The sequence below is a fragment of the Caenorhabditis briggsae genome (assembly GCF_000004555.2).
Source record: "Caenorhabditis briggsae complete genome, chrII, whole genome shotgun sequence".
Lineage (NCBI taxonomy): Eukaryota > Metazoa > Nematoda > Chromadorea > Rhabditida > Rhabditidae > Caenorhabditis > Caenorhabditis briggsae.
In genome coordinates, this window is record NC_013486.2 from 3558309 (window position 1) to 3580572 (window position 22264).

Consider the following 22264-nt stretch of genomic DNA (forward strand, 5'->3'; position numbering starts at 1 on the left):
ATTTTGAGGATTTTTTCCTGAGATTCCGATATTCTGAGATTTTGAGATTTTGAAATTCTGAGATTTTGAGATTCTGAGATTCAGAAATTTCAGTTTTCGAGATTTTATTATTCAGAACTTCCAAAATTCAGTGGTTCAGAAGGTTTGAGATTTCAAGATTCTGAAATGTGAAGATCCCGAGATTCCCAGAATCTGAAATTCAGAGAGTTAGAAATTCCAAGAGAAACATTTTTTTGTAGAATTTCCAGATTTTAGAAAATTTCAGATTTTTGGATTTTTTAAATTTTTTTCAAAAATTCAGAATTTTTCAAATGCTTGACTTTTCTCATTTTTCAGATTTTCGAAACTCCTATAATTATTTAGGTTTTTAGAATTTTCTTCAATCGATAAAGATTCCAAGTTCCTAAAATTTCAAGATTAGAATATTTTGAAATTTTGAAATTCAAAGCTTTGGAGATTCTGAAAATTCCGACATTCCAAAATTTCCAGATTCCAAGATTCCAAGATCCTAAAATTTCAAAATTCCGAACTTGCGAAATTATGAGATTCTGAAATTCTGAGACTCCAAGATTCCAAGCTTCCAAGCTTCCAAAACTCACGATTCTCAAACTTTGAGATTCTTCCTCCCATCGTCTTCCAGATTTCCGCCTCTTTCAAAATCCCAAACCATTTTTACGTCAATCTTCAATTTGGTTTCCTTTCTAATCTCCTGAATTCTCCCCTCCCTTTCCACCTGTTCCTTCTGAAAATAACCCCGTCTTCTTCTCGAATTATGACTCTACTCTATTTTTTCCCTATTTTTCTCTCTTCTATTACTTTTTTGTCATTTAAAAAAATCCGTTTTTTTCAGCTCCAACCCAGCTCAATTTTTGATATTTTTTGTTCGAAAAAAGGAACGATGATCGAGTGAATAAAGAAAAAAAATATATCTGAAAATATAAAAATGGAAGGGATGGGGTCGATATTCAATGCATCCGCAATGCAAATCGTCCGTAAGTTTGAGTATAAAATAATTTAAAAAATTAAAAAAAAAATTATTGAAACAAAAAAAACTGAAATTCTAGATGAGACTTGTGTGTTTTGGAACAGTAAGTTTATAGAATTAGAAAGCTAGAAATCTAGGTATCTGGAAATCTAGAAATCTAGATATCTAGAAAATTTTTTAAAAAATCCAAAATTTCATATTGTAGTCCTAAAACTTTCCCAGCGCTTTCCCTAGAAGGTCCACAAAAAATTCTCGTTCCTCCATTCAATCATAATCTAATTTTCTTTTTTTCCATTACATTTTTTCTCTTTTTTTGTCTGAAAAATTTTCCAGCCAAATCTAGACCAATTTTGAGCAAAAAGAAAAAAAAAGTAGAGAGCAAGAAAAGAAAATGACAGACTGATTGATGTGTTTGACATGTGATTACAAATTGGGTTGGAAAGAAAAAATGGGGAATAAAAAAGAAGAAAAAGGAAGAAAAAAGAACATAGTATTATTATGGAGAATGTAGAAAATCTATACAAGAATCATATTTATTTTGAACCTTTTATGCAGGTCTATAATGGCCTAAAATCTGAATTTTCTACTGATTATCATCATTTAGTTGGGGTTCATGGTAAGTTAGGAGAAAAAAATGAATCACAGATTTCAAAAAAAAAAATCGGGTTTTTGAGTTGTTAGATTCTTCATTTGTAATATTAAAACGTTTTTAAACTGAAAATTAAAATCTTCGTGATTTTCAGAATGTTTTAAAAATTTTTTCTTTCGAAAATAAATTCTTTTTTTGAATAGAAAAATCCTGAATCAAAGATTTTGAAATTCTAAAAATTTGAATTTTTGAAGTTTTTAGACACTTAAAAATTGTGTGATCTGAGATTCTTAGCTTAAAAATACTGAAAACGGCTAAATTTGAGTACAGAATAGTCGGAGATTCGGAAATTCTGAAATTCTGAAATTTTTGAGATTTTGAGATTCTGAAATTCTGAGATTCTGAATAATAATATATTCTGAATAATTATAATTGTTAAATCCTGAATTTCCAAGATTCTGAATATTTGAGATTCGAAAGATCTGAGTTTTCGAAATTCTGAAATTCTGAAATTCTGAAAATCGGAAATTCTGAAATTTTGAAGTTTTGAGGTTCTGAGATCCAGATGTCCTCACATTCTAAAATTCTAAAATTCCGGGACTCTGAAAATCCGAATATTCGAGATTCGAAAATTCTGAAATTCTGAGATTCTGAAAATTCGTTAAAATAAGAAATGTAATTCCTTAAGTTTCCATATATCCAGATTTTCAGTTTTTAGGATTTATGTTCAAAGTCTCTACAAAATTTAGAATTTCCTGTTTTTGAAATTCGTTATTCTTTTTTTCCAGAAATCCATCACTACGCGGAAAACCTTCACTCATCGGAAGTGGACAAACTCTATCAGGATGATGCTGTTTGGATTATTTCAAGCAGTTTTATCATTTTCACAATGCACTCTGGTAAGTTTTTATCTAGTTTTTGTCTGAAATTTTTAATTTTCCGTCTGAAAACACGGAGAAAATTACACTGTCAAGTTTGAGCTAGTTTATCTTGGTTGCTATAAGAGATATTGAGAATTTGTCAACTGATAAAATGTTTCTGATATCTTGATAAATATTTTATCAGTTGACAACTTTTTTATATCTTTAACAGAAACCAAGAAAATTTATCACAAAATAAAAGCTACGGTATCTAATCTCGCTTCAAATTTTACAGGGTTCGGTCTTCTGGAATCTGGAAGTGTGTCAGCAAAAGACGAGGTGAATATAATGGTCAAAAACGTGGTAGATGTCGTATTCGGTGGGCTTTCCTACTGGTCGTGTGGCTTCGGATTCTCCTACGGAGACTATGAACCATGGAGAAATCCTTATATTGGCTTTGGAAAATTTTTCTACGATCCAACCAGAGATTACGATAGTCGCGAAAGTATCAATCAGGAAGGATGGTCCTATGCCAGTTTTTTGTTTCAATTATCTTTAGCCACAACTGCTTCAACTATCGTTTCAGGTAAGGGAATCAAAATGCGCTCTATTGCACCGGTCAATACAAAACGTGTTTTCAGTCGATTTTCAGCCATTTCGACCATTTTTGGCCGGGGGGGGGGGGGGGGTATAAACCAGACCTAGATTGAGCATTTGCATGTACAGAATTGTTTGAAATTTCGTAGTTTTTCAGCTATTTGCCGATTTTCGAAAGACATCAGTTTTTTCTTGTTTTAGACTATTTTTAACGCTCTGACAGTCTGCCAAAATCCTCGAAACTGTTTGGAATTTCAATACCTTCTAGAGCCATCTAGAGACTTCTAGAACCTTCCAAAACCTTTTAGAGCTCTTTGAAACTTTTAAGAACGTTCCAATATCTTTTAGTACCTCCTGGAGCCTTTTGAAATCTTCTAGAATCCGTGAGCCTTCTAAAATTTGCTAGAATTTCCTAGAACTCTTGGAAAGCCTTTAGAATCCTCTGGAAACCTGTAGAATCTTCTAGAAAATGATTTTGGAGGGTGTAAAAAAGTCCATTGATTCACAACTTTGAATTTCCAGAATTTTTGGAAATTTCCTTATTTTCAATTTCTGAAAAAAACACCTCTTTTTGGCCCGTTTTTGTGCTGGAAACGGGGTATCTTTCAGAAATCGGAAAATAGCTGAAAAACTAGGAAATATCCGAAAATTCTGTGAATGCAAAGTTTTCAGTTTAGGTCTGTTTCACATTATCCAAAATTTTCAAAGTGATCGGAAACTTGACAGCCGAGCCCCAGACTCCTGAAAAGAGTCAAAATCTAATTGATCGGTATACTGTACTTTATAACTTATCGCGGTCTCCAAAACCAATTAAAATCTGATATACATTTTGTAGGTGCAGTCGCCGAACGAGCCAAACTAAAATCCTATATTCTACTGGGTTGTATTGTAATTCTAATTCAAGCCCTACCAGCCCACTGGGTTTGGGATAAAGAGGGTGTATTCTATAAAAAAGGAGTCGTCGATTTTGCCGGTTGCTCAGCAGTTCATATGGTTGGTGGTATTATCGGTTTGATTGCTACAGTATATCTAAAACCGAGACGGAATCGATTCAATGAAGACAGTGTTCATCAGATGAGTAGTCCGACGAATGCACTACTCGGAACATTTTTATTGTGGTGGGGATGGTTTGGTATAAATGCTGGATCGGTTTGGGGAATCACTGGTGGAAGATGGAGATTGGGAGCGAGAGCTGCAGTGGCAACAATAATGGCATCGATTGGTGGTGGAGCCACTGCGATTACAATCAGTTTTGTGAAAACTAAAAAGTTGCAAGTCAATTTTCTTATCAATGGAATATTGTCCTCGATTGTTTCCATAACAGGTGAGTTCTGGGATTTTGAGATAGATTCTGAGATTCTGAGATTCTGAGATTCTGAGATCCTGAGATTCTGAGAATTGGAGGTTCTGAGATTCTGAGATTCTGAGATTCTGAGATTCTGAGATTCTGAGATTCTGAGATTCTGAGATCCTGAGATTCTGAGAATTGGAGGTTCTGAGATTCTGAGATTCTGAGATTCTGAGATTCTCAGATTCTCAGATTCTGAGATTCTGAGATTCTGAGATTCTGAGATTCTGAGATTCTGAGATCCTGAGATTCTGAGAATTGGAGGTTCTGAGATTCTGAGATTCTGAGATTCTGAGATTCTCAGATTCTGAGATTCTGAGATTCTGAGATTCTGAGATTCTGAGATTCTGAGATCCTGAGATTCTGAGAATCGGAGGTTCTGAGATTCTGAGATTCTGAGATTCTGAGATTCTCAGATTCTCAGATTCTGAGATTCTGAGATTCTGAGATTCTGAGATTCTGAGATTCTGAGATCCTGAGATTCTGAGAATTGGAGGTTCTGAGATTCTGAGATTCTGAGATTCTGAGATTCTCAGATTCTGAGATTCTGAGATTCTGAGATTCTGAGATTCTGAGATTCTGAGATCCTGAGATTCTGAGAATTGGAGGTTCTGAGATTCTGAGATTCTGGGATTCTGAGATTCTGAGATTCTGAGATTCTGAGATTCTGAGATTCTGAGATTCTGAGATCCTGAGATTCTGAGAATTGGAGGTTCTGAGATTCTGAGATTCTGAGATTCTGAGATTCTGAGATTCTGAGATTCTGAGATTCTGAGATTCTGAGATTCTGAGATTCTGAGATTCTGAGATTCTGAGATCCTGAGATTCTGAGAATTGGAGGTTCTGAGATTCTGAGATTCTGAGATTCTGAGATTCTGAGATTCTGAGATTCTGAGATTCTGAGATTCTGAAATTCTGAAGTTCTGAGACTTTTAGATTCTGAGATTTCGAGATACTGAGATTCAGTGATTCCGAGATTCTTAGATTTCGAAATTCTGAGATTCGTAAGTTCTAAATTCTATATTTCTGAGATTCTGGAATTCTAAGATTTTGAGATTCGGAGGTTCTGAGATCCTTAGAGTTCACGATTCCGAAATTGGTTTAATATTTCAAGTTTTTCGAAACTTTTGAATATCTCGATTTTTGAGATTCTAAGATCCTTAGAATCTGATATTCTGAAATTTGGAAATTAGGAGATTTTGAGTTTCCGAGAAACGGATATTCTAAATTTACAAGATTAAAAGATTCCGAGTTTCAATTTCAAGTTTCTCGAAACTTTAGGATATCGTGCTTTTTGAACTACAGTATCTTTGAAACTCAAAATCTCAAATTCCACAAATCTCAGAATTCTAAAATAATTCACTTTTAACAAATCTGATTTTCTAAAGTTCAAAAACATTAGAATTTCATTAACTTAGATGTTAAGAATATTAGAATTTTAGAATAGCAGAATGTTTGAATTTCAGGAATTTCAGAATCATTTACGACTTTTGAATAATGAGTTTTTCAAACTCTTCACTAAAAATTTTTTCGTTTTTCTTGGATTTTGAAATCTTGGAACTCTAAACTTCTGTTTTCAAAACGAAACTTCAGTTTCATGAAATCACAAAATCCCAATTTCCAGCCATTTGCGCAGTATCCCGTCCATGGCATGCACTTGTCATTGGCTCCATATCATCCGTCTTCTCTATAGCAATTCTTCCGGTCCTGGATCGTCTTCACATCGATGATCCAGTTGGAATTGTCCCCATTCATTTGACCTCTTCAATATGGGGAATGATAGCAGTTGGCATATTTTGTGAGCAGGATAAATATTTGGTAAGAACACCTTCTTATAAAATGGGCCTACGCTTAATTGCTCAAAATTCCAAGAAAAAATTTCCTAATTCCAGACAAGTGCCACAAACAACATGTCGGGACTACTGTACTCTTGGAGTTTCGATCTACTTCTTGTCCAGCTCTTATGTACATTTACCATCCTACTCTACTCGGCTGCCACAGGGTTTCTGGCTCTTTTTGTGAGAACTCTGCTCTATTTTCCTTTCTTACATAATCCAATTTTCAGTTGATCAGTAAGAGTCCACTTGGCCTTCGTGTCACCGATTACGAAGAACAAATCGGAGCAGATGTCATTGAACACGGACTGGCGGGTACGAATGTGGCAAGATATGTGCTGGAAAAACCGTTATCTACAAGGTAGGACTTTTTGAGAAAACTCGAAAAAATGGGATTGGATTCCAGAACATTTCAAACTGTCACAAAAGCAATAACCAAGTGGAAAATGCTGGCGAAGAAGAAAAGTCGGCAAAAGCGAATGGAAGCGGCAAAATTGAAACGAGAAGCGGAGCAAGAAACGTTTGCTCAAGCCAATGGGGGTGGGTATTTTTGAAAATTACCTCAAAACTTGAAATATGAGGGCCCCAAAAATGTGAACGAATTTATCTCGGTTCTTATGGAAGATTAAAACAATTTGTCAACTGATAAATTGTTTATCATAGGTTAACAAACATTTTGTCAGTTGACAGATTTTTGATATCTTTTTCCAAACCCGATATAATTGATCTCAAAATTATCATCCGNTCGCTTTGGGGGGGGGGGACGCTACATCATCTTGTTGCACTGTAATTCTGGTATTCCTGAAAAATGACTGCAGAATATTCTAAAAATTCCAAAAAGTAAACCCCTTAAAGTGGAAAAAATCTGTTTACCAAAACTTAAAAAAAATTCAAAGTTTTTTCTTCTTTCGTGCATAACATTCCATTCGCATGAACAATTTTAGAAAATTAAATCCATAACATGTGATTTAAAAGTTTTCAAAATTTTGCTTTATCATTAGCTTTTGGTTTCTGATTTGTAATAGTCCAGGTTCTTCAAAAAGTTTTTATAGAAGGTCCTCCACAAATTAGAGCTCAATTATCTCAATTCCTATGCAAGATGTCACAAAATTGTCAACTAACAAAACAGTTCTGACATTATGATTAACATTTTATCAGTTGTCAACATTTTGATATTTTTCAAAGGAAGCGAGGTATATAGACTCAAAGTTAGGAGAACTTCTATTACCCGCCCAAAAAACAGCTTTTTCCGTCTCATCCATATATTTTCCAGCAGCTCTTGCCAACGGCAACGGCGCGACCCCAAACGGCAACGGAAACGTTCTGCATCATCGAAACAACGCGACGAACAACACGAACACAACGAATAGCAACGGTGCGGGTCCACCCAAGAGGAACAGTGTCCACGCATTCAACAATCAAGTGGCACCGTTGGCTGTTAGTAGTACAGGTATGTTATCTTTGAATTCTGAAGCTTTTCTGAAAAATTGAGCGGCTGGCAAGTGACGTTCATAAAATTATAGATAGTCTGCTTACAATTCGACAATTTTCATCTTCAAAAAATCTAATTTTTCAGTGACAACTGCTCGAAACGCTCCAAGCACTGGTCGACGTGCAGAGTCTACTGCTATTGAAATGGAAGGAGGTCCTTTGCCAACAGCACCAGTTCTACAGGAAGCAGCTCCAGTTGAAAACGTTCCCACAAGCAGTGCAGCTGTTCAGAGACAACCATCATGGGAGAGTAAACCGAGTTCAGCAGCTTCGAGAAAGTAAGCAACTTCGTGAATGAGATTTCATATATTTAGAGCTAGGATTTTGGATTTTTCGACATACGATTGCTTATTCTGAAATTTGCATCTCGGGCGGGTCGTCCGAAAAAAAAAACTGCCGCTCGCGCTATTCGCCCTGTCCGCAATATAGAGCGGCGACGCGGGCGAGCGACGGGCGAGCGACGGGCGAGCGACGGGCGAGCGACGGGCGAGCGACGGGCGAGCGACGGGCGAGCGACGGGCGAGCGACGGGCAAGCGACGGGCGAGCGACGGGGGAGCGAAGAGCGAGCGACGGGAGAGCTGAAATAGTAATTGAATCAGAAAGTTTTAGAACTGTAAAAACCTTAAAAGTATATGCATGTATTGTTCCAGGTCGATCTCCATAACTTCTGCTACTTCCGTCTCAACAGGAACCGCCACAGCTCTGAGCGTCGGTCAATCCGAGTCTCGACCATCTACAGTATCCGCCACATCGCTTGCCTCCCGCAAATCCAAAAACTCGACTCTTGGCAAATTTGTGAAGGCTCCAGCTCCACGAGCCTTATCTCCGCCGATGGATAACCCACTAAATCCACCAACCACCGATGTTTAAATCGTTCAGATTCGCATTTAATTATGCTGAAAATCGGGTTCCGCGCTTTTCCATAGATCTCTATTTGTTTCTATATTTCTTTTCAAATCTTCAGAACTGCTTCAAAATCGGGTGTCTGCTAATTTGAATAGAATCTATTCAAGCAGAAGCTTTTCGAGAAACAAATTCTAATTTTTATTTGTACATCTTTTTTTCTTTTCTTAAAAAAAGAAATAAATTTATTTTACAAGAATTGAATGTAAAACTGAAGATGGGAAAGACAACTGGGATGAAATGGAACATGGATAGATATTTGAATAAATTAGAATAAATAGAAGTAAATATAAATTGAATTAAATAAGTTCAAAATGTTCATAACGAGGTAGGAGCAGGTGTTGAAGATGTGGATGTGGAAGCAGACGGTGTCAGTGGAGCCAAGGAAATGTTGATTCGGATCGGTTGAGCAGAGGATGATTGATCGGAAGATGGTGTGAAGAGTTGGGCAGAATTCTTTTGAACCTGTGGACTGGTGCAAGCAGAATCACACTGTGGAGAGCATTTGTCGAGACAGGAAGATGGTGGAGCGGATTTTTGGGTGACACAGGCTAGCTGGCACACTGATTGGCATTCGGAGGAGCATCTGTAAATCGAATTTGATGTTCTGAGTTTGCCACCGTTTTGGCAAATGAGTTAGTACAGTTTTAAAACAAAATAGGTTATCGTATCGGCTCTAAAAGAAGCCACTCTATATATGTATTTTGAGCTCAATTATCTCGATCCCTTTGGAAGATATAAAAAAGTCCTAAACTAATAACATTTTTATCATAATATTACCTATATTTTATTAGTTGACAAATTTTCGATATCTCTTATAGGAACCACGATAATTGAGCTCAAAGTGAACATAGAGGGTAGGCTGCAATAGTGAGGAGCAAAAACGACGACAACGCGCCGAAGGCGCTCCAGCTAGACTCGTAGGTGTAAAAATGGCTAGTTTGGAGGAATTTGAAAACTTCTAGAAGGGAAAATTAAAAAAAAAATAGTTTGTGTTTCAAAATTTTATATCAGAGTCATCAGAGTTTCAGATATTTTAGAATTTCATAATTTTCAGATTTTCGGAATCTTAGAATGATAGGACGTCAGAATCTTAGAATCTCTAATTTCTGAATATTAAAGTGTCAGAATCTCAGAATTTCAGGATTTCAGGATTTCAGCGTTTCAGAATTTTAAGGATTTTCAGAATTTTCAGAACTACCCAGCCATTTAAATTCGAATGGACCTTATAAAAATGGTAGCCTACCTTTGCTGTGGATCCAACAACACTGGATACGATTGTGGAGACGGTGTGCTTGGCTGAGAAGCGACTATCGGAGCACACACATCTCGACACGTATTCTGACAGCTTGTGGGACATCCTTCAGTTGGCTGTGGAGACAATTGAGCACACGACGTGGCACAACCGGTTTGGCATTGAGACATGCAGTTCCCAGGTTGCTGGAAATTGGAAATTAAAACTTGGATCAAAGAAGCAGGGCAGTTGAACCATAAAAAACAGCCTGTTCACAATTAGAGTACCAAAAAACCACTCTTCAAAAAATTCCTAATTTCAAAAAAAACCGCACCTGTTGAACAGGCGCCGCTGCTTGAGGAGCTGCCTGAGATGCTTGAGGTTGCTGTTGCTGCTGCACCTGTTGTGGAGGACTGTTTTGAACCGAAGGCTGTTGTTGTTGTTGTTGTGTTGGCTGCTGTTGCACCTGACCGAAACGATGTACATCTTATTTGCTATCTCTGACTTACCTGAATCTTAATTTTGATTGGCGAATTAGTTGTAGTAGTCTGTTGCACTGGTGCTTGGGCTGGTGCTTGGGCCGGGCACATTGAGTTGCAAGTGTTTTGACAAGTTGCATCACAAGTTGATTGGGAGACACGGTTAGAGCAGGAAGAGCGACAAGTGTCGGAGCAGGTCGACATACAGTTGGCACCGTCGTCGAGGACTTTGATGCTGACCTGGAAATTTTTGGGAATTGAGAGGTTTGGAATTTTGAGAGATTCTAGAGTAAGGCAGGGCTTTGAAATTCCATACCCTGTAACAGCTTTTTCCAGAAAGATCTCGATCTTCCCCGATCAGTTTTGAAAAAAAACCAGAAATCAAAAAGTTTCCATTTCCTACCTTCAGCGGCGCTTGTGTTGTGGTCTGAGCGGCGGCTCCACCCGTTGCTGAAGGGTTTGATTGACAAACTCGAGAGCACGATCGATTACAAGAGCTCGCACATTGCGACGACCCATATTGTTTTTGTTGACAAACGTTTGAGCACTAAAAATGGTTTTTTAGTATAGTTAGGTGTTTCTTGAAGGAAGAGCCTGCCGCGAACAGTTTTAGAAAATTGCTTGGACTTTTTTATCGATTCGGAAAGTTTCAGATAATCCTTCAATGAGTCACTCAGTTTTTAAGTTACAAAGTTAAGGCTTCAAAGCTGAAGCTTCAAAGATAAAAGCTTCAAAGCTAAAGCTTCAAAGCTAAAGCTTCAAAACTAAAGCTTCAAAGCTAAAGCTTCAAAGCTAAAGCTTCAAAGGTGATGGCTTCAAAACTAAAGCTTCATAATTAAAGCTTCAAGACTAAAAATCCAAAACTAAAACTTTGAAACTAAAGCTTCAAAGCTAAAGCTTCAAACGTAGAGACTTCAAACTGAATGATATTTTTAAAAGATTCACCTGAGAGTTACAATCTGATAAACAGGATTGCCCAGCTACTGCTCTAACAACCGAGGGTTGCTGAGCCTTGACTTGAATTTGAATTGGTGCCGATGTGGCAGATGGTCTGAAACAAAACCACGTTACACAACCTAACATCTTCACATCTCTCATATCCCCCTATTCGATCTCTTTCTTACGCGAATTGTTTGTTGCATGCGTTGACACACGAATTCTGACAATTCATGCGACACCCGAAGCCGCCACCGGAAGACGAACACGTCGGACGGCACGTCGAACGACAAGAGTTGGCACACGAAGAGGATTGACATCCACAGGATGAAGAGGATTGGGTGCTATAAAAAGTGGTGGTGGAAGACAGGAAGAAAAAGAAGGATGACTTACGCTAGAGGAGAACAAGAACATACTCGTTGGGATGTCGATGTGGATGGAGAGCATTTACATGACATTTGGGGTTTCGAGGAGGAACATCCGCATTGTCGTTTGCTACGGGTTGGGGATTTAGCGTCGATCTGGAGAATTGGAGAATTGATTATTTTTAGAAGAAGAAGAATGAGAAACATTCAGCTAGGTGGAGGTAACGTTACTGCTCTAATAGGAGCCCTCCCATACGTCCACTTTGAACTCAATTATCTCGGTTACACTGAGAGCTCTCAAAAGTGTGTCAACTGATAAAATGTTTATCATAACATTTCCAATATTTTGTCAGCTGCTAGATTTTTGATATCACTCATAGGAATCGAGATAATTGAGTTCAAAGTCGACGATTTGTGTTCGCTTCATTTGAGGAAATACGGTAAACTGGTTCCAGTTCTCTAACTTTTCCAATTCCTGAACTTTTAGGATTTTATACTTCCAATGATTAAAAATCCCGATTTGTGATAATTTTACTAAAATTCTGATAACCTAAATGTAGTAGAAATGCTAGGTTTTTGCATTTTCAGAGATCAAACTGACCGCAGAACTATGTTGTTTCAGCTCGAACTTTTCGACACTACACTTAAAAAAAAAATTTAAAAATTCAAAAATTAAAATTGACTAATTTTTGAAGAAAATTATGGAAAAAATAGTTCCAGAAGAATTTTCGAAATATCCGTTTCTAAAAATAATATAAAATTTTGTACACTGGGAAATTTTCAGACTATGGAAGTGACCGTTTTTCCTCTAATAGAAGCCTTCCCAAACTGTCTATTTAGAGCTCAATTATCTCGATTCCTTTAAAAGATATCAAAAATCTGTCAACTGTTAAAATATCGGTGAAATTATGATAATTATTTTATCAGTTGAAAGATTGTAGATATCTCTCACAAGAGTCGAGATAATTGAGCTCAAAGTTGACGGTTTGGACGGAATTCTATTAGAGAATACGGAAATTAATCTTTGCTCCATACGGTATATCTTCAATCCGTTTGAAAAAAACGAAGAAAACAGTTTTTGATAGTACCGTACCGTATGAATGAAAAATAATACAATAAATAATAGGCAGGTAGTTCTCATCATGATTATTCTCATGCTTTACGTGTCGTTTGGCAGATCGAAACCCAAACTGAACGTAAATGGGTCCTTCTATTATTCTTCTGGCTCCAGGGGCGTGGAGGGGGCAGCATGCCCATTGTTTGCTCAAAAAAGAGCCGGCCCCCGGGAGTGGGTCTGCTGCTCGAAACTACTCCACTTTCGGGTTCTCTCTCTGTGTCTCTGGGTGTTGATAAGCCGTCATCCACACAAAATATCTCTTTTTCTCACCTTTTCTTCCGCGCCCCGCGCGCGTTAATGAAAACAAAATGATAATTATCCGCGGATAGGTGCGAGAAAAAAAAACGGAAATCAAGGATCGAAAGACGTTTTTCTAGGGTGGACATTTTGACGGACGACGGCAGGGATGGGCGCAGAGGAGAAGATGATAATACTCTGAGCACATGAGCACACAAATTTAGAAACATCACTTGCTACCCGGACATTGTTGGCACCCCATCAGGAAGAAAAAACAACAATATGGACTGATGGAAGGGATTTATTTCAGTTGGCAACACTAAACTAGAAAGAATTGAATTCGAACTTTCAAAATATTGTTCATGCTTCCGGACAGTTGTGTCCTGATCTCGCTAAGACGTTTGGTCCTTCCGGGAAGTTCCAGACTTTTATGCAGTGATCGTAACCTCCTCTCTTGCGTATTATTGCTCTTCTGAAGCACTTGCCCTCCGCGGAGAAAAGCTTCTGGGATCCGTGAAGCTTCCATCAATCCGACGGTTCCTGGCGGTCCTTGTAGTTCAGCTAGGCAACAGAAGCCGTCAGCGACTGGAATGTCTTTTGCTGGGGCATGGGTTTCTGGCTGTCCGTCTAATCCTGACTGTCCGTCGTTTCTATCACGTCCGTACTCTCCTGGGGTTCCTGGTGATCCGGCAGGTCCTGATCCGCATAAGCAGGATTGGCCTCCGGCTTCGGCCTCTGGGCCCCTCGCCTTCTGTTGGCACTTCGTATCTGTTGGTTTTGTCACGTCGATCCTTTCCTAATTATCCTGTTCTTGCTGGAACGAATCCTCGTAGACGACCTTTAGCTTTGGTAGCTAGGTACCACTCAGCCTGGTTCTTAAAGTACTGAACTCAGGTTGAAATTCCACAAGCTTCTTCCCTCCATTAGTATTTCTAAAAATCCGATAAATCTTTCCAGGTGCAACTACTCGGATGTCTGCTTGTGACATCTGGGCAGAAGTCAAAGGTGTTCAGCTTCTGGACGGAAAATGGCCAGATTCTAGTCGGAACTTGCTCAAAAACGGCTGTCCAGCGGACCATAGTCAGATTTTGGTCTGCTTTAATATCGGTTTTCTCCGGAATCTGACCAGGCTCGAGCCAGAAGTTGCTGGTGACTTCTGAGTCTTTTCGGTGACCATTCTCAGCTTCATCTGCAAAATTCATAAGCTATCTTGCCTTTTTGAGACATCTTGGAGATCTCTGAGAGCTCTTAACCACTTTTTTTCAGACCAAAAGTACCAGCGGAAGCAATTTTAGAATCAATATCTTATGTCTCACTTTCAAAAACAATGTATATTTTTCATTGTTTAACAAATTACTCACTAGTGGGTGGCAGCTCAAATATTTTTTCGTTTACTTTGGGGGTTTCCCAATACCTCTCTCGGTGTTTGATCAAGTTCAGATTTACCCGATTACTGCATCTATTTAGTACAACAATAGGGGAAAACGATACCGATCTGTAAGAAAGTCTTAAATCTTGTTTTATGTTGTAAAGTTTCGAGATTCAGTATGAGAAAATGCTAATACCTTATAGCGCCCGGCAATTATTCACAGCTTAAACATCGGCAAGGCGTCAAAAACGCTGGCTGGCAGATCTTATCCATTAGAAAAGATACCATCGTTGTTTCACAGGTTCACCGAAAATCATGTTGGCAGAAGAAGCAGAGGAAGGCAACCACCTTCGAAAAAAAACCAAAAAAAGTGCGGAGGAGACATATTGGGTAAAGCCAAGAGACATCTAGCAGCAGACGCGATGCGCTGTTTTTGTTACGCTGAACTGCATAAGGCACGGCGCCTTCCTTGCGTTGAAGAGAGAAGAAGGGGGAGGAGATTCCACCGTTTTTTCAGTAGTGACCTGTTGCGAAGAAGCGGCTCGTTAGTCAGTTTAAAGTTGGGTATATAAGCGCCGACTTGACACTCCGAATGGCATCGTTTCATTGCGATTCGAACAATGTACCAGCAAAAGGACGAGAAGACGTTGATGCAAGAGGCTGAGGGCCTTCGTAAGATCGCCTTCTTCGGTATCTGCATCAGGTAAGCGTTCTGATAGTGACCTCAAAACCAAAAGTTACAAAATTTTTCAGTACCGTTGCCACTTTGACTGCCATCGTCGCCATCCCATCGCTGTACAACTACATGCAAACCGTCCAATCCACCCTGCAAACTGAGGTAATTGTGTTATGATCTCATTAGGATTCATTGCAAGATTTTTAGCCCCTAATTGGCTACATCCTCTGAACTTGACTATGTGACTTATGTATAGATAAAAAAGAATATTCGAAACGTTTTGAATTTCTATGGAACGATCTGGTTTCATTTTACCCAGGAAAATCTAATAATCAGCTTATTTCCTCTTCAAAAAATTATTCCAGGTCGACTTCTGCGTTCACCGCACCAACGGACTTTTCGAGCAATATGAGCGCATCAAGGGAGTCAAGAAACTCGTGAAGCGTCAAGCCGGATACGGAGCCCCAGCTGAGTACTCCACCGATGCCGCCGTCTCCGCCCCAGCCGCCGAAGCCGGAGGTCAATGCTGCTCATGCGGATCAGGACCAGCCGGACCACCAGGAACCCCAGGAGAGGACGGACGTGACGGAAACGACGGACAACCAGGACCAGACGGACAGCCAGGAGCCGATGCCCCAGCCGAGGCCATCCCAACCGCCGACGACTTCTGCTTCGACTGTCCAGCCGGACCACCAGGAGCACCAGGAAACGCCGGACCAAAGGGAGCGCCAGGAAACGCCGGAGCCAACGGAAACGATGGAGCCCCAGGACAAGACGGAGCACCAGGAAACGCGGACCACAAGGACCACCAGGACAAGACGGAGCCGCCGGACAACCAGGACAAGACGGACAGCCAGGAGTCGTCGAGGAGGTCGCCGTCCCACCAGGCCCACCAGGACCAGCCGGAGCTCCAGGAGCCCCAGGAACCGACGGACAGCCAGGAGCCGCTGGACAACCAGGACAAGACGGACCACAAGGACCAGCTGGAGATGCTGGATCCGATGGAGCCCCAGGACAGCCAGGAGCACCAGGAGAGCAAGGAGAGGCCGGACAGCCAGGAGAGGGAGGTGGCTGCGATCACTGCCCACCACCAAGAACCGCTCCAGGATATTAATTTTGGAAGAAGTTCTCTTGAATTGTTGTTTGTATGTATGTATGCGTTTTTTCAATTTATCTCAAATGAAATTGATTCATTTATATCTAGATTTTGGATGTTTTTCAAGCGATATTGTTCATCCTTCCGAACACCTTGAAAAAAAAACGTTACGCAATGTTCGCAAAATGCTAAGAACCCGTTCTTTTATTGCTTCCGCAATCATCTCGTTCACACTTTTTTGGGAGTCTGGGTGTCCGTTATGGATGGATATTCGTGGATATCAAACACCTAGGCTTTCATAAGACAGAAAAATTAATAAATGGAAAGTTTCAGAAGTGCAATCTCTCCTTCTCAATTTTCAGATCTTTAGAATTTCCGAAACTTAAACCTTCCTCTTCTGGAGAAATCGAAAGTAAAAAAAACTAAAAAAAGAAACCTTTATATTTTTCGTTTCACTTTTTCAAAACGCGAAAATTATAGGTTGCAGTCGGAGATCTGAGAAAACTAAAGTTGATGGAGGGATTCAGATGAGAATTGACACGTTTTTTGCTTTACGTTTTTTGAGATTTTTGAAGAGAAAAATGAAAGTCTAATGGTTTTTTTGTTCTAATATGATTATTTCTTTGGAGACCGATTTTGAAAATTAGACATCTTGAAATTCTGAAGTTGTTAGAGATCTGGAAATTTTGAAAAAATACAAAAAAAATTACAAAAAATTACAATCCTTTGATTTGTGTTTTCTGAATTTTCAATCTTATTGTTTTTTTAAATCTACCAGTTTATTATAAGAATGATAAATTCAAATGACGGAAAATGTTGATTTCAAAGCGCCAAAACTTCGAAATTCGCACATTTACGAATGTATGGAAATCCAGTGGTTTTTTTCCGACTTTCCGCATCAAAATCAGAATCTCCATGAAATTTGACAAACTTTGATACACATATTGCCCTAGTTTTCTGTATTTAGCTCTTTTCCGAATTTCAGGTTCTTCTCCAAATTTCAAATTTTCGATTTTTTTTGGGCAATATGGGTATCAAACTGTCCCAAACCTTTTGAGCAAAAAGACTTGATTAATAAAATTTTTGAAATCGCACGATTTTTTAAAAATTTGATAAAGACATGATAAAAGAGTTGTTTTCATTATCCGTGACAGCTCCACCAAAGTTTCGGTCAATCTACTTGAACCAATAAAATGCCTATTTTTCAGAAGCCCACCCAAGCAGTCACCTCTGAGCTCAATTATCTCGATTCCTGTGAGATATATCAATAATTTGTCAACTGATTAAATATTTATCATAATATCAGCTAAATTTTATTAATTGACATATTTTTGATAGCTCTCATAGGAACCGAGATAATTGAGATCAAAATACATTTAAAGTGTGGACTTCTATTAGAGCTTTCCTTCAGTATATTTCAGATACTCAGATTTTCCAAAATTCTTTTTTCTCCATTTCAAATGATTCCTCCAATTTTTCCTCACACATTTCCTCTATAAATCACTCCGTTCCGTTTTTCCCACCCAACTTTTTTTGTCGAATGCAAAAAATCGTGTTCTTTTCTTTTTCCCTTTTTTCGAAGTCACTTTACACCTGTACTTTTTTATTGACTTCCTTATCTTCAGACTTTTTTTTTTTTCAAACGAACATTTTTACAATAAATATGTACAGACAGCCATCATGATGTTCAGACGGAATGGCAACATTTATTTGAGATAATCAGGGGTAATTAGATGTCTGGAAATTATAAGATGGAAAGGGGGAAATAGGTAATTTTTTCTGGAAGATTCTGGGAATTTGAAAAAAAACTGTGTAGTAGGAAACCTGAAACGAGGCTCAGTACATGAAAGGGTCCCCCGCCCTGGTCTCCGAGAACCATTGTTGGATAATTTCCAAAATTCCTTTTCCCTTGTAAGAAGTCATGCATACGCTTTACAGTTTTTTCTAATTTTTGTTTCAATTTTTCGATCTTTGATTGAAACATTTTTGAAAGGGGGACGTTCAGTGGCCATGAACCCCAAAACATGGCGACCCTTGGGGCCTTTTAGTACTTCTCTCGCAATTGAATCAAGAGATCAAATGAAATGAAACAACCAAAATTAGGGTATGCATAGAGCTTCCTTGCCAGAGAGAAGGCTTGTGAAAATTATTCAACAATGAAGTTCAAAAAGGAGAATTTCACAGAGAACTGATCTTTTTTCAATACGTGGCATTTTTCAAACGTGGAGAGAAGGATGGGGGCGCGACATAATATTGATTGATTAAATGGTTTATTGCGTAACGTGAATAAAAAAACTTCAGGGTTATAACCTACAGTAAGCTATAGCTTACTGTATTCTTTTTTTCGAATTTCGGATTACGGTAGATTTTTGGAATTTGAGAGTTCAAATATGGGGTTGGCTTTTATTAGATGATTTAGGGTATATGCATCGGAACTTCTAGGTTATTTGAAATTTTCAATTTTTAAAATTAAATTTTGAACTACCGAATTGTTTTTGAGGACTACTAAATTTGCGCGTTCTTTCAACCCCACTAAATTGCTCTACATTAAATCATCCAGTCAGAACCAATTTTTATTCCATAACCCAACTAAAAAAAAGGAACCTCATGATATAAACCTTAAAGGTGGGGGAACATGAACAGAGTGGCGTTAAGCGTTGTACACCGTCACGGTAGAATGCATACTCTGGCCCCAAAAATCCCCCGTAAAATCTCCTGTCCCCCCACCTTTAAAAGCTTTTGTATAGGCATTTTTCTGATACTCTCTGGCCCATTTTATGATCTCCATTTGTGTGCTCCACGACTCTTTTTCATATTACCCTGACCCATAAAAACGCTCCTCGTCTTCCTTTTTTCTATAAAATTGGGTGACTTATATTCTCAAGACCTATTTCAATCGGGTGGAAAAAGACCACTTGTGTTGAATTATGCACATATCAAATCACAAATGCAAACATATGAAATAAAAAAGTGAGGGCGAGGTGAGAAGAAAAGAGGTTTTTGACTTTCGGCATTTTTTTTGGCAAGAATAAAAAGAATAAAACTTTTGAGCTTGGAGTTTTTCAGTATTTCCTTCCAGAGTAGATTCTTCTAGAATTGCCTCTGTAGAAAAACATTGGAAGTTTTAAAGACGCGGAAAGTAATTCCATTTTTTCCAAATCGGAGTATCTCAGAAACTCAACATCTTGGAATTTCAAAACTCCAGATTCACAGAATTTTCTGTATTTTAGAATTCCTGATCTCAGAATCTCAAAATCTCAGAATCTCAGAATCTCAGAATCTCAGAATCTCAGAATCTCAGAATCTCAGAATCTTAGAATCTCAGAATCTCAGAACCTCAGAATCTCAGAACCTCAGAATCTGAAAACACAAACTCTCAGAATCTGAACGAATCTGAAAGCCGGAAAACTTTAAAACCTCTGAATCGCCAGATGAATTTTCAGAATTTCTGATTCATAGGATCTACAATTGTTTTAACTATTCTATTTCAGATCGTGAACCTGAGAATTTGAAATCCTTGGAACCTTAGAATCTATGTATCCGGATTTCAGAATCCTATGTACATATATAAGAAATTCCTCAATCTCTTCCTATCTGTATATCCATTAATCTTCTTCTTGGTTTTTCTCCCAGTTCCCAGTATCTCATACCCATCTCCGGTCCCCCATCTTGCGATATTCCCGGATATTAAGCTCCGCCCATTTGGGAGTAAAAGAGAAAAGGAGTCCCATCCATCCTTTTTCTCTTTCCTCTCCCAAAAACGGACGCTCCCCAAAACCAGAGAGAGAGCCATCTTTCTGCTCTTTTTCTGCTCTTCTTCTTCTTCTTTTCCCGTTTACTAGAAATTGCCGCCTAGCACTTTTCTTCCCTTTTTTCTTCTTATTTTTCTTTTTCCTCTTCTAAAAGGAACATTTGAAAAACGTGTGACTTTTATTGAGGAATGGTACAGAGGGATACTCTAGGAGCTTCTGGAAGCTGAAAAAGGATGACTGGAGATAGATAATGTTAAAAAAAAGAAAAAGAAAGAGCCTTTCTCTCTTTGTTTTTTGTTTTTTCATAGTGGGAAGGAAAGGGGAAGAAGAGGATGGGTATAAGAGTAGTAATATTCTTTTTCTAGAAAGGAAGGTTCTTACTATTAGGTTTTAGTATAGATTTGGAATAGAACTTGAATTCTTGGGAAAGCAGGGGTTTCCTATTTTGAAAAATTTTTAATCCTGTTTTTCAGATTTTCCCTTTTTCAAAAATTGTAGAAATTCTCCCCATTTCATTTGTTAAAAACTTTCAACGTCATTTTTTTAGAATTAATATTATAATTTTAATTGTTAGCCAATTTTTTTTTGAATTCCAGTCAAAACTCAAAGTTCAAGAAAACCAGAATTTGGAAGTTTCAACTTACCATTAGAAAGTCCTAAAATTTTCAGGTTCTTCTAGAAGTTTCCAGAATTAAGCAATTTTAGTAAAAGTCTGATTCTAAATATTATTTAAATTTTTCAAATCGCAAATATCACAAATTTACAACATCCGAAGTTCTAAGTCGAACAGACTTTTGGAATTCTAGAATTTTCGAAAAATTTGAAATCAAGTATCGGACAAAGAGATATCACTTTTTGGACTTTCTCATTGAAAAGTGGTGAATTCTTAATTTCTCAAAAAGTAGTTCCAAATTTCTCAATTTCTCTGAAAATTGCAGATTTTACTAAACAAAATTAAAGCTTCAACTATGAAAAATACGGTAAAACCGGTATAGAAAGGTCCTCTTGGAATTAGGTTTTACGATATATTTTTTTTGGTACTGTACATCTTAACGGTGGTTTCTTCGACTTTTGCAAACTTCCCGTTATTCTGAAAACCATGTTCTCAACTTCTTCTTGTTTATTGCTCTCTAACATTTTCTTTCCTCTAACGTCATTTCTCCATCCTGTTGTTCTCCCACTCGAACACCCCACCAGAAAACAGCGACACTTCAGAATAAAAAACTTGAAAAGTCCCTATCCTTTTCCACGTCACATCGTCTTCCGTTTTGTCTGCATCCTTCTGCAAAGAGCGGAAAAAAGAAAGGGTCTAAAATCTTCTTTGGGAAAACTTTCGAAAAATTTTCATGCCACGCCCTCATTAAAATCCTTTCTCGCTAACTTTTTCTTTTCTCTTTCGCTTTTATTTCCCACCAAATTTGTTGTTCTTGCATTGGTCTTTCTTTTCCTTTCTTTTCTTTTTGGAATTTTCTTAAAATATTGGGAGCCATCGTATCTAATTAGGAGCAGCCTCTCGGAAGAGGAGAGCTCTCAAGTGCCTTTCTTCTTTCTTCTCCCCATTTTTTTGTCTTCTTTTGGAAATCCTCCTCGAATAAGTTTTTTTTTTGTTTCTAGTGGATAGAACTGGAGATCTATTGAAATCGAAAAGAAATTGGAACGAATACCGTAAAACCTGTAATAGAAGAGCCCCCACACTGTCAAGTTTGAGCTCAATTGTCTCGGTGCCTTCGAAATATGTAAAAAACAGGCATCTAGATAAATTGGTTTAAAGTTAAAAGTTAGGGGCCCTTCTATTACAGGTTTTACGTTTCTTTGAACTTCTAGCTTCTTGTTCAATTTTGGTAAAAATAAAGAATTTTAGAGTCTGAGATTCTGAGATTCTGAGATTCTGAGATTCTGAGATTCTAAGATTCTGAGATTCTGAGGTTTCTGAATTTCATAACTTGAATATCCTAAAATCCAAATTTCTGGACTTCTGAATCGAAACACTAACCCACCCAATTAATTCTGTTCATTTGAGCGCACTTTCACATTTCAAAATTTTGCCAACTACCCAATTATTTTTCCTCCACTACCTTTTTCGAAACCTCTCTAATTAGTACCTTTTCCGCCCTTTTCCTATTCTCCTATTTTGAAATATCCCTCTCTCGGTTTCATTTTCTCTTCTTCTCAATTTCTCTATTCTTCTTTTCCTTCTTCAGTTATTCTTGATTTCACTTCACTGATAACAACAATTTGATAACCGCCCACCGCTTCCATTTTCGGTGTCAATTTATATATTGATTTTTGAACTACTATAGTTTTCTTTTTTTTTAATTCAGACTTCGGAGAATTCGGACTTCAAGGATTTCAAATTTTCCAGATCTTGAACTTCAAGATCCTGTATTTTCTTAC

The 22264-nt window shown here is 38.0% G+C and overlaps 3 protein-coding genes across 3 annotated transcripts; 2 read left to right on the forward strand and 1 right to left on the reverse strand.

Annotated features, from left to right (window-relative positions):
• Positions 1 to 943: 943 nt before the first annotated feature.
• Positions 944 to 8576, forward strand: Cbr-amt-3 (the record flags this gene model as incomplete). The annotated part of the gene is made up of 11 exons (XM_045241904.1): positions 944 to 992; positions 2363 to 2473; positions 2730 to 3020; positions 3867 to 4355; positions 6004 to 6197; positions 6272 to 6397; positions 6445 to 6540; positions 6576 to 6744; positions 7488 to 7664; positions 7791 to 7983; positions 8357 to 8576. 11 exons carry the CDS (start codon positions 944 to 946, stop codon positions 8574 to 8576), a joined length of 2115 nt encoding a protein of 704 aa, XP_045091596.1.
• Positions 8577 to 8927: 351 nt separating this feature from the next.
• On the reverse strand, positions 8928 to 11830 carry CBG00704 (the record flags this gene model as incomplete). The annotated part of the gene is made up of 8 exons (XM_002630229.2): positions 8928 to 9195; positions 9856 to 10049; positions 10178 to 10309; positions 10353 to 10562; positions 10726 to 10869; positions 11268 to 11373; positions 11447 to 11602; positions 11652 to 11830. 8 exons carry the CDS (start codon positions 11828 to 11830, stop codon positions 8928 to 8930), a joined length of 1389 nt encoding a protein of 462 aa, XP_002630275.2.
• A 3136-nt stretch (positions 11831 to 14966) lies between these two features.
• Cbr-col-77 lies at positions 14967 to 17189 on the forward strand (the record flags this gene model as incomplete). Its single annotated transcript, XM_045241905.1, has 4 exons — positions 14967 to 15049; positions 15100 to 15184; positions 15388 to 16167; positions 17184 to 17189. The coding sequence occupies 4 exons, from the start codon at positions 14967 to 14969 to the stop codon at positions 17187 to 17189; spliced, it is 954 nt and encodes a 317-aa protein (XP_045091597.1).
• Between the last annotated feature and the right edge of the window lie 5075 nt (positions 17190 to 22264).